This window comes from Corvus kubaryi, unplaced genomic scaffold, assembly GCF_017639235.1.
Source record: "Corvus kubaryi isolate FWS band 111438036 unplaced genomic scaffold, C.kubaryi_AGA036_p1.0 66, whole genome shotgun sequence".
Taxonomy (NCBI): Eukaryota; Metazoa; Chordata; class Aves; order Passeriformes; family Corvidae; genus Corvus; species Corvus kubaryi.
The window spans coordinates 10,029,494-10,042,787 of record NW_024582054.1 but is presented as its reverse complement, the minus strand read 5'-3'; the positions used below and the strand labels follow the sequence as shown (position 1 = coordinate 10,042,787).

Sequence of the window (13,294 nt, the reverse complement as noted above, 5' to 3'; positions counted from 1 at the left end):
ATTAAGGATGCTCATTCAAGAGATAAGGCTTATTTGGGTTTGACTTTTATGTCACCACCTCAGTACCTTTACAGTCTAAAGAGACCAGAAATGCTACTGAGGAAAGGGTGGTCTCAGTCATTATGTTGAAACTTGCTCATTTGACTGCAACACTTAATTGTATGACTACCTCACTTAGTGATTAAGGCAGTCACATTAGAGAGACACCTACACTCAGTTTAGGTTTTGACTGAATGCTCTAACCAATGATTTCTGTGATAGGCAGAACCATTTTCTTTGCTCTGACCTTTAATGGAGTTACAGACCGATAGTCAAATAGGCATTGGAATGCCAATTTTAGAACTAATCCCAGATTCACAGAACAACTTAGGTTTGAAGGACCTCGGGGACCTCTGTCTGCACAATGCAGGAACAACTTAGAGCAGGTTACTCAGATTCCTGCCGAGCTGAGTCCTTAATATCTTTCAAAAAAGAATTTTGAGAATCTCTCCTGGCAACCTGTTCTGACATGCAATTGTTTCAACTATAAAAAAAAAAACACCAACACCCCCTCACATTTCTTACTATATATTGCAATGTACACTCATTACCTCTTGTGCTATTAATGTGCATGTCCACAAATAATCTACTTTCATCTTCTCTGTATGTATCCATTAGGTAGTTCAAGACAGCAGTTCGTATCTCCCTTTAACTGTCTCAAAACAAACCCAGTTCCTCAGTGTCTTTGCGTATTACATGCTTCACCCCCCAGTATCACCTTGATGGCTCTTTGCTGGAGAACATATAGGCAAGGTAGCATGTACCATCAAAAGCTAAGCAATTGCAAATGTACCTGCAAAAGAGATTTAGGTTCTTAAGAATACTACTCATGGTGAATGCCTGTGATACATTTACAATGATCTCAGGCATTCTTAATAGATATATGTCACTCATATGCACAGACACTGAGAAGCAGAAACACAGAATGTACTGTGGTCAAAAGAGAAAAGGTTTTATAAATTTGTTTTATAAATATAAAAAAGTATCAAAGAAAAATGTTTATATTTATTTGGAAGCTGTAAATACTAGTCTTTGTATGTCTGTGCATCTCTCACAAAAAGTGATAATTCACTACAGTGCTGAATACTGCATAAACACAGAACGAAATTCCCATGGTCCCAAGAATATAAGGCAAAAGACAATACATGGACACAAACAGAAGCCAAAGGACAACTCTTAGTGAATGATACTAATGAATCAGGTACATGGCTCGGCATGTAGTACTTAACTACTTCAGTGACAATGTTTTTGTTGTTTATTGCTTCAAATCAAATACACATTGCTCCTCCTAATGTGGAAAGTTTTCCCCCAGTTCTTCCATTGTTCTGTTTGTAAGAAATGCATTTATACACACAAACACATAAGGCAGTGCAAAGCTGAAAATTTACAGGCTGAAGAATTTATGAGATATAACACAAGAGTGTTACGAACACACATGCCAAACAAGATTGGACTGCTGTCTACGGACACCATATAGAGAACATTCTTCTGCCTAGAATGTGCACAGTAAAACAGCCAATGGCAGCATGGTAGCTATTTTACCAGGTATAAATATATTTGCTCTCAATACCTTATCCATTTTTGCCTTCTCAAGTGCAGCATTAACATATAGCTAAATAAACCACATTTAAAGAAATGTTGGCCCCAATCTATACCTGCAACCTCTCCAACGAAAATGGTAGAAAGGATAGCAGTAACTACATACACACTTCTCGAACAGTAGCAACTGCATCTAGCAATTTATTAAGTAATGTCACTCAAACACAAATAGTACTATCTATAATTTCTATAGAGATAAGTCACTTCAGACTGATCAGAAACCCAAAACAATATAGCCTCCATAATATTTGTTTTCCAAAAATTAAATACTACTTCTGTTTCCAAGTTACCTTAATCCCAAATCTTTAAGCATGAATTTTTACTGTTCTATTCACACAACTGTTGCTTTTATGGCAGCTGTCTCATATAGGCTCTTGAAATAATCCAGATCTCACAACCCATAGTCTGCTCAATATTTTAAAGACTATTTATCCATCTGTCTATATCTTCCCTATTCCCTATAACATATGTGTGCTGGTTCTGGCTGCAGCAGAGTTAATTTTCTTCACAGTGACAACAATACATACGCTACAACTACCTATGTATGACAACTGAGCATCAGAGAATTATGCTACAAAAAAGGTCAAAGTACATATACATACATTCACACACTCCACCATAGAATTACTACCATCACTACCTCTGGCAGGTGCTGGTTTTGAAAGAAAGTGGCACACACAGTCCTCATTGCTAGCCAAATTTTCGAAATTATGTACAGATTAAGTAATCACAAACTGAGTTCAAATTTTTTAAAGGATAAAGCTGAATCTTTAGACTACAGCCCGATTCAACTCCGGGTTAGCTAATAAGTAACTTTGATCCGTCTTCTCCTTAATTTATGGTTTACAACATGAATTTACAGGGGATAAAGCCTGTCCAAGTATCAAAGTGCAAGGCTCCATTTCCTTTTGCTGATGTGCAGTGGCTCTGCACTGGAAGTTTTATTTAATTTGCTTTCTGCTAATTTGCCTGCATTCTTCCTGTATTCTTCCTTTCTAATTATATCCTTCCCAGTAAAACTTTGTTTTATTTTAATTTTCTTTCAATACATACCTTGACTAAAACAGAGGCTAAAGTGGTACTAAAATAAGCAGGAAGAAAGAGATAGAGGAATTACAATTCGATGATAATAAGAGCATTTTAGGGACTCATTAGAATTAAGCCATTCCAGGAAAAACTTCATCACCATTCTGGGAAAATGGGCTCATCCTTATCAAGTACATTAAAGGAACCTTTTGGATTCACAAATACTTAGCAGCACTGAGGCTCTACATTATAGCCATAATATACCAAAGACGCTGTCAATGCACAAAATATTCTGGATACTCTTGAAAACTATGATAAGGACGAAATACAGAAGTCCTGCCTCTTAAGACCAGACTAGCCTGCAGAAACATAGGTTAAAATGTCATGTCAGGGTAAGAAATCCTATTAAGGGTGTTAATCAACCTGAAATTTATGCCTTGAAAAAAGAGCAGATTTCTGGGCTAGTTTCAATGGGACCGTTCACACAAAACAGAATTGCTGGTATCTATAACCCATGTTGTGTAGGCAACGCTTGCTTCCTTCCAGTAGTGATATAACTTCATCTATTGAGATGACAAAGATACAAGAATATTACATACTAAAATACGCACTTGCATTTTATCTGTAGTCTCATTTTGATTTGATTTTTTTAAAAGAGAAGCAGACTTGTGTGCAGAATATTGAATTTTTTCCTTCTCTGCTGATAGTTCAACTAGGTAACACACATAGAATAAGACAGAGCTCAAGATCAGTACAACAAACAGTTGCTATCTTTAATACTAAAAGCTTTATTGATTATTCCCTAAACAGGAAACCCCCTCCATTTGTATTGCTTCTATGACTATAGCAGATACTAAACTGGCAGTCAGCACAGTGCCACTTCCTTTCTCAGAGCCTTTTGGCAGAATAATTGCCACAACATATTCCAAGACATACAGCAGGTTTGTATCTGCACCCTTCTAATTGTTCCTTTGCCACTCAACTGTCAAGGTGTCCTAAGACAGAAAAGAGAATAGTGCTAGAAAATTTACCATAAAGACTGTACGGGACAGTGGTAATGACTATTTGAAATCCCTGTTCAAAAAGCAGTTTAAATCAGAGAGCAAATTTTGCTTGCCTTTTCTTTTTTTTTCATAATCTTTGTATGTCTAAGGTTCTTAGCTGCTTACTTGACACTTTTTTCAACAGCTTTTCAGACACATTACTGTTCAAGCACAGGCTTTAGGTGACTCTCAAAAAAAAAAATCGTACCTTTACTGCGCTTAGCCTAAAGGTTAATGTAAGTCACTCCCACAACAAATACAGCAAGATGATGCACTTTGAGGTAGCTTGTTTAATCTAAACCAAATACCACCACACTGAGTCAAGATACGCAGAGTAAAGGAACAAAGTAAATGGGACCAGGCAAAAAAGTAGGCAGCTTCTGAAGTGTATGTGAAGTGAAAACTGCATAGAAAAAGCCCAGCGCTATGGATGACACTGGAGAGCTATTAAAGCTTCCTTACCTGGACTTATAATTATACCTTTAGAGAAAAGAACTATCTTTTAAAGCTTAAATTAAAAAAAAAAAAAATCTCTTCTATCTTACCTACAGGCAAGCAAGATTCAAAAGAAGTGTTAACAGATGTGAAAGACTTTTTATACGAAGATAACTGTGACAGGGAAATAAAAATTAAAACCCAGACAAGTGACAGATCACCCTGAAGTATAAATGGGCCTACAGTACATCTAATTATGTTAACAAAGAAGTTACTTCTCAGCCACAACAAAATGTTGGGCAATTTCAAGACATATAAACTAGAGATATATTTAACTGAAAGAGTTATGAATATGTTTATAAAGATCAAATGTTCCATTACTGTTTGCAATTCACTTTAACTACAGGTGAAAAATAATTTCCTTCCATATTACTTGTTCTTTCAATAGCTTAAAATCATCGCTTTCCTTCTTTTCTACTGAACAATTCTTTTGTTATAGAATCAATATGCTATATATTTTCATTTATATACTAATTTGATACACATACATCAACATACAGGTAATGTAAGTAATATAGTATACTAAACTGTTTACTCTGTTTTGTATTATAAGGCACATTTCCTTCCAAATCTGCTAAAGGAGAATAATATGATGTGTTGCAGAAAACCATGCTTGCTCATGAGATAATGCACTCCCAGAAAAACACCAAGCACTACTTTGGGCTTCACTATTATTCCCTGTTATCTACCAGTCTGACACTATTCAAGAAACCTGTATTGTGAGATCACACGCAGTAAGTATATACAAAAAGCATTATGTATATATTTAACAAATATATTTTCCAAATTAAGAATTTCATAAATTTTAAAAAGTTCCAAGGGTAAGAGAAGCATTTAAACACTCATTACAGTCACAGACATTTATGAGTCAACAAGTTCCCATTACAGAATTTGGAAACTAAGCACTTCAAATGCTTTACTGCAGTATCTGAAGCATGATAGAATCTGGCAAACAGATTTGTTCATACAGAAAAAAGAAACAGACATCCAAAATTATTCACAGAGTAATTGCATAGTCTTGATGCTATTAAACAAATAAAAAACCTGTCCACCATCTAACAGTAAACACAAATCTGAAATACCACCAGTGTTTTTAATGCAAAATTCTGGGAACATCTATGTTTTCTATCAGGCTGAGTTAATTATTTTAAGAACTCAGTATTTTATCAGCTCATCTGAATGCACAGGGACTCCTTACACTTATATTATACTACAAATCTAGATTAGAGAGCTAATTTAAATGGTTTCTATGCAGCTAATGAGATAAGCTATTTCTTAACAATATGGTTTTAAAAAGTTAAATACAAGCAGAAGTATTTTACTCTTGGAAGCAACTTTATCCTGTTAAACAAAAGGTAATAGCTAAGACCAACCAGAACATGCTGATAAAGAGAAAACAAGAAAAATTTTTCAAGTCCCCAAGAGATCACACAACTATTTCTAATATAAAATAGAACGATAGTATCTTTAAAAGCATCATCACAGGCTGCAGTTCTCTCTTGTTTAGGTGTCCAAGGTCATTAAACTACTGGTCCTACCCGTTCTTGACACTGGCTGGTAACTGCAGAAGGGAGATTACAGCTTTTAAAAACAAAATAGCATGTCTCAGTCTGGAAAATGCATTCTTCCCTTTCTTAAAGCCACCTGTACATCAGATAGACCCGCTGGTTTTCCCTGTGATCTGTGAGCTTCTCTTCAAAGAAAGAACTTTTTCCAGCTCAGATTTAAGTCTATCCTGGTTATCATGCAGAAGCTAAATGCATTGGGCAGAAGAAATTTAGCCATAAAGCCTTCCTCTTTCACAACTTAGGTTTCACTGCCAGGGAAATCAGTGATGCCCTGAGCATTAATGGACTTGTCTCATTCCCACATCACAGCTGGCCAGCATGTAACTGCAGTGGTTGCTAGGGAGCAACGAGCTCATTACACAGCATCACCCACACCCTCCACAAGGATGCTGGCACATGCTTCCCATCTGGGGATACTACTGACTGAGGAACAGCACTGCAGTGCCTGCCAGCTTTCAGGCTCCCAGGGAAGAGTATGTCAATACAGCAGGTGCTAACTTTAGTTCTACCTTCAAGGTTTTACATTCTAGTTTTGTGAGCCAGGGAAGCGCGACACAGCACACAAAGAGGTCAGAACAGTCTCTACAGCTACTGGCATGGATACCCCTTACTTTTAAAGGTCAATTCTAGACAAAGATGTTCTTCCTAAAACTTTGGCAGACACATGGCTTTTGTGACCAGAGCAGTAAGTGCCACTATTCTAAAATCCATGTTAGAGGAGAACTCAGTAAAAATGGAAAGAGGCTGAAAAGGCTGGAAAAAATCATTCTTTTCAGTCATTAAAGGAGCACAGTATTTGGAGGCATTTAAAGAAGACACACAGAAACCTTGTGATCTCCAGGCTGTATACAGTAGATCCCAAGAGTGGATGTCAGCTGTGAACAATCTGGGTCACTTCAAAGTCTAAACATGCAACCTTAATGCTTTTTTTCAGCAGTTTGTCTCATTAGCACTTCACAATAAAAGAAACAAAAAATCTGTCAGAGAATAAAGAAGTCACCCTGCTTCTACATACCAAAAAACTTACTAACTAACAATCTATCTGCATTACACAGAGATTGTAGCTAATGATTTTCCTGTACCTGTCACACGTCAAATGCCATTCAAGAATTCTTAGTGCTGGTGAATTAACAAGCACATAAGGGAATACAGCTGTAGATATGCATAGATACCTATACATTCAAAACCTTAGGCAACTTCAAAATGCCTTTTTTTTTTTAACAACTGCATAAAGAAACCTGAAAAGGAATGAGAAGGAAGGCAAATTGGGGTAATTCACTCGTCAAAGGCATGGAACAACAGCACTGTTTGAGGGGTTTAGGTAAACACAAAAATATCAGTGTTTCCCCTTACCCGAATTTAAGAAGACCAAGACACAAAAATGCTCAGCACTAACATAGGAAATAATGTCACAGACACTCATGTATCACTTAAATGCATTTTTAAATAACTGATTACTTTGAAGCAGAAATACATAACTAAGCCTTACCTGTCTCAACAATTTTTCAACAGCTGACATTACCATGAGCCCTCTCCACACAACCGGGGCAGTCTCTTCTATCAAGAAACCCATAGACATGCTGAAACAACAAAGCAAAAACTTGAGCTTTACAGCACAATTCCAAGTACATCTGAAAAGAAGCTTGATTTAAATTAAAACATATGCTCACCATGTGATTCCATAGTTCTTAAGGGGCCTCATTAGTTTTTCTAAAAACAAAAGCAAACAAGGGGGGTTTTTTTAGAGGGGAGATGGTTTTAGGGTATTTCAGGGGTTTTTTAAGAAATATGCATACACATTTTATCTTTTAACAGCAGTTTTCCCTCTCTCTTTAAACAGTTGTTTATTTTTCCCCCCTCATCCCTTCATTATATGTATAAATGTAGGTATGTATATATGTATTATATGCATTTACCTATTCTGCCCAAGAATCTGACTCCACTTTTTCTTAGATTGTTACATTTTAATAACACCATTCATCTTTTGCCAGAATAACAATGTATTTGTCCATAATATAATGTCACTTTGTGCTGCCAGAATCAATCCATTTTTATGAAATCCTCATGGTGGAAGGCATAAATTCTCTATCAGGAATCACTAAAAGCTGAGTCATTTATATCAGAACAAAACCAAAGTCATACAACATGGTGGGATTTTAAATCTTTTTTTTTTTACATCTATCCTATTCACTAATCTCATTAATCAGAAGAGTATTCCCATTAACATACCAGAGTTTTGGGGAATTTGTCTCCTGTTAAATCTGCTATGGAAACCCCAGAGTAGAGATACCAAAGAAAGCCACCCCTAAACTACACACTGTCAACAGCTCCAGGCAATTAGTCCCAGATTTCTTCAGGTTGATAGAAGTCCGCAGGACTTATACAATTTCTGTAGGAACAAAAGATGCTTATCTGAAAATTGCAGAGGTAATGTCCTTGCCATGCTTCTTATTCCTATGCTCTCCAGTGCCAAGAATAAAAAGCAGGGAGAGAATATTGTAATTGTTCTGGTAAAGGGGCGTGCAAGCAGAAAGCAAACAAAACAATACAAAAGAGTGCATTCAAACAAAATCTTGCAAAAGCCAAAACTCTTCTTTGTGGTTTCTACCATCTAAATCCACACCTTATCTCAAAATGGCAGACACACACACAAAAAAGAATGAATGGAATTTTATTTGGTCTAGCTGATGTCTTGGAAGAGCATGCACAGGCAGGAACCAGCAGAAAATAGGAAGAATACTTTAAGCAGTATAAAATATACTACAATACTGATTTTGACCAAAATCCTCGATGCACCCAAAGTAAATACATATAGAGAGTAAAATAAAAACAACGTAAAATAAAAACAGTGCATTCAAAGCTGAACTCCAAATTCAAAGTAACAACCAAGAACATACAAATTAAACAGCTAAACTCTACAGATGAAAGCTTTCAAGCAATCAAGTAAGTGAGCATTCAAGCCATGTAATTTTATAGAAACATGGTGGAGAATAGATTGGATGTTTTCGTTTACAAATCAAAAAGAACAAAACAGGAAGATAAACAAATCACTTGTATGACTACTGCACTCAGGAATGGGTAAGGAACTATCATTGAAAAGAGATTGGCTTGGACTGATACACTGTACCAGTGCATACAGCTCTCCTTCACTTGTGCAGCTCCTCAGTGTTTAGTCACGGCTTATTTTGGTGGCATTGTACTGTCATAACCACATTTCTAGGAATCACGGTCTTACTTCTCCCCCCGCAGTAAGACAGTTATGAAAAGGTTGATGACATTCGAACTTCAGCCTAGAGCCATCTCTAGGCACTGCTTCAGTGTCTTGATAAACAACACATACACCACCACAAGTTATAATACCGTTAAAAGTATTGAAATTACCACATATTTACCTAAGAGACGGGTTAAAAAAAAGAAATAGGAAAAAAGTATTTGCAACAGTGTATATCACTGCAGAATCAAGGTTTCCTTCATTTTTTAATCACAAAATAGGGACAATTTTAAGACAAAACAAAACAGGGAGGCCAAGTTTTGACTGCTAATCATGAGGCCCAGGAACTGAAGAGTAACATGAATGGAAAAGATGTATGATTCTGGGAAGTTCACCAAAATACTAAGCCACTTCTCAGTTCAATTCAACTGCTCTTCACTATGCCAGTCAAATACCCAGCGGCTAACATCTCAACATCCACTACCTGCATGGACAATTTCTTCTGCATAGACACCAGGCACACAGGCTAAGCTCACACACCTTCTGATATATCCCTCTCCTTTGTAAAATAGGAGAGTTGCTGTGAGTAGATAAACACTGACCTACAGAGCAGCCAAAGGGGCCTCTGTTTTTAGAATATATGCACTGCTTATTTCTCAACAGCAGAGTTTCCTTATGAAAACTGCATCTTATTTTCTTTGGTTAACAGCAAGGACTATATACTGCTCTGAGCAGCAAGATTTAATCAAATTTATACAATGCACAGGAACAATTCACAACTTGCTGTATATTCAGGCCATAATGTTCTGCATATTTTCAAAGTAATACAAAATACTGCAGAGCTCCCCACTGTTTGCCTACTGCTAAAAATCATTCTTAAGACTAATCTCAAATCTAGTGCTTCAGTGGGCTTTGGTAATCACCCTTGTCTCATCAAAAGCAACAGGCCTTCCTTCTCTTTCGCCCTGGGTCTCATGAAGATATTCTAAAACATAACATGTAAAGAAGATTTCGCTTAATGAGATCTCAGTAACATCTCTAATTCCCATTGCTCTTAGAGTATGCTTTTCTGTTATCAGAAGCCTACCATACAGCTCCAAAAATTCAACACACAACAGAACAATTTCTTAAAATCACGACACACAGCAATACCACGCCACCTATGCCAAGAGATAAATAGCCTAGTTTGCAATTTTCCAGTAGGCTTAATGGCCCTAAGTTCAAGACTGCTGTGTTTTCTCTGAACATACAAAATCAGATCAGTAAGATCAACATATCACCAATGACATGTCAGCAAATGCCTTTTCTGATAGAATACAAGTAGAAATTGTCTATCTTTTAGGATAGAATACACTAGAAAAGGCAGACATGCAAATTCATGACAGCATTATAGCAGATTGCTGATTAAAAGAGTTCTGGGACTGGTCTGAAGGTTGAATCGTTACTCACATGGGGAAGAATAACACCAATGTAATGAAGATGGATCTTCATTACATCAATGAAGATGCATTTTGTAATTATTTTTTACTAAGCTTTTTCTCCCCAAACAAATCAAGCCTTGCAGACAGACTATCCTAACAAGGTAACTTGAGTTACTCCACTTTTTAGAGAAAAAGACTGACATAGCTGTTCAATGATGGCTGGGGATAGTACAGCACTGAAAGTATGTACAGAACTACATATATATGTATATATGTATATATATATAGTTTTGGCTGGGATACAGCTACATTTCTTCACAGTAGGTTGCATGGTGATATGTTTTGGATTTGTGATGAAAACAGTGTCAAAAACTTTTCTGCTTCTCACGCCACCCTACCAGCAAGCAGGCTGGGGGTACACAAGAAACTGGGAGGGGACACAGCCTAAACATAAGACCGCAAGTGACCAAAGGGATACCCCATACTATATGCCACCATGCTCCACATATAAAGCTGGGGAGAGAAAAAAGAAACAGGAGCACATTCAGCATTGCGACGTTTTTCTTCCCAAATAACAGTTACACGTGATGGAGCCCAGGGTTAAGCCACGAGGAGCCATTCCAACTCTTGGCTTAGTTTTTGGAAGCGGTCTGTTGAGCAATACTTTAGTGCAAGCAAAAGCTTACATTCGGTCTTACCCCACCACGTAAGTCAAGACCATTATTCCAGAAGATTGTGATGTTATACTACACCTCCTTAGAAGGCATTATACTGTTTAAGAAAAGGTAGCTTGCAATTATTAAATATTAATGTAGTGGATCATGCAACATCCTAGAAAATGTATTTTGAACTCACTGGCCCAGCAAGCACAAATGCAGAAGAGTTGCTCTGAGTTTTTAAGTGTCTGAACTAAGGAGAAAAATGGAGATTTTTTGCCATTTCAAAGACCAAAAAAATATCCAAACATGACAGGAGAACATTAGAAGGGCAGATTTTTCTCCCTGTTGTAGATTTCCTATTTTATTCAGATATTTCTGGAACTTGCCGCTATAATGGAAGATCAGAGATTTCTAATAATTATTTTATTTAATCTTTGTCTTCAATAAATCTTAATATTCAAAGTCACCTGCCTGTCCTAACTGGATTTTTGTCCTTGAGCAGGAAAGTGAGGCTTTTAAGTTGTTCTAGTGTCAATAGCCAAAGCTATGAAAAAGTAGTACACTTGTACTATTTTCCAGTTAAATACATTCTACTCACCTTTACATGCACATTTCCAAATGTTTCCAAAGACACTACCAACACAGAAATTTTGCCACCACAGACACAACTGCGTGTGTAGCTCTGGGCTATACTCTGAATGTGACTGTTTCCTGATTCTTTTTATACAAACCCTGTTCCCATAACACCTGTGCACCTAAAATGAACATTTCCACCTAACAACATGCTTCTAAGGTGGGAAATTATTGGACACTTACAGATGATAGAATCAAGGTTATACAAGAACCCTGCGGATTTGGAGACCTGAGTTGTGTTCCCCAAGGTCAGATGCCATGACTCTACTTAGAGCATTTCCAGTATTGGAAAGCATGTAATGCACAGCTAATAAACATCTAGGAGATCTCAACAGTTTAGGCATGTTGCTGAAGTTACATATTTTCCTTTGAAACTCCCAAGTACATTTGACAAGAATTTAAACTTCAAAAAGCAAACTGAGGGACACGAAATGGCATACAACAGAAAAGGCGTATAAAGTTACACTACATATTGCCCATAAAACCTAAGTCTCTGAATACTATTTTAGCATTCAACACAGCAGTTTTAAAAGCATATTTCTGAATTGCTTGTAAGTTTAAGTATTTCCTAATCTATCAGAGTATCTTATTCTAATAAAACCCATACTGTAACTCCTCTGCATATGTTTATCACAATTTGAGCAAGCTGATACTTATTCACAGTTTATACAAAAGCTACGGGTTCTGCTGCTGTTTGCACAGCTCATCATGAGCTGAGGTTTACATGAGAAATTGGTATTGACCACCTCCTCACATCTCAGTGACAATTCACTGCCTGAAACACAGGTGATGTTTGGCACAACGAATCACACAGCCACCACACTAGTCAGAGAGACACTGCAGAACAGTCTGTGGATTCTGGTACATTAAACAAGGTTATCTGACATGAACTTAACTAATGTGCCATACATACAGACAAGCCTGCATCAGATTTTAAGCATGATCACTTATAAGATCTCAAAAACTTTTGCATGATCTGGATTTTAATTGTGTACCATTTCATGCTGCCAGTGACTAAAGGATACTCGATCACAGTCTAAGTCAGATCTCCATCTTACATAGCATCTTCTGTTAATCACAGTAAATAGTCATTCTCAGATGGCTACTACTATGTACAAGTATAAGGCACTTATTTGCTGTTTAATTGGAAAGTCACCTCCCAAGGTCAACATTATGTAATGGGAGGAGTGAGGTTTCAGTCAAGGACTCAAAGACTTCAGACTATTTAGGCTTTCCAATAACAGGAAGGGGAGGGAATGAAAAATGGGGAGGAGAAAGGAGGAGGGAAGAGGGAAAGGGAGGAGATGTTGGACAGAAAGAACAAAAAAATGGTTGGGCTTTACTTGTGTAAATATAGATGTGTCCTGCCACTCTGGATGCCTTAAAGAGCTGAGATTTGTAGAAGGCTAGCAGATTTGACAGAGGGCTTAGGGAGAGACATACCTTCTGAAGGAACAGCTAGATGCCAGACATCATGCTCCAGCATGTTTAAAGTAGTACTGGTTTCCTAAGCAATGGCAAGTGAATTCCACCCACGGAATGGTAAAGAGGAAAGAAATGCCACAGAGGGGAGGGGAATGAATAACAACAGGGCCCCAGA

General features: G+C 37.2%; 1 protein-coding gene across 10 annotated transcripts in view; it reads right to left on the bottom strand.

The window, feature by feature from the left end:
* The window catches only part of NUBPL (nucleotide binding protein like), an 88,401-nt gene that overhangs the window by 49,813 nt on the left and 25,294 nt on the right, over window positions 1-13,294 (bottom strand). For 9 of the 10 annotated variants that reach the window (XM_042047415.1, XM_042047418.1, XM_042047419.1 and 6 more), the window contains 2 exons: window positions 7,441-7,480; window positions 7,260-7,350 (listed from right to left, as the gene is read on the bottom strand). In XM_042047415.1, the coding sequence (XP_041903349.1) occupies window positions 7,260-7,350; window positions 7,441-7,480 (131 nt within the window). The remainder of the gene's footprint in view (window positions 1-7,259; window positions 7,351-7,440; window positions 7,481-13,294) is intronic. The other variant, XM_042047413.1, reaches the window with a different exon arrangement.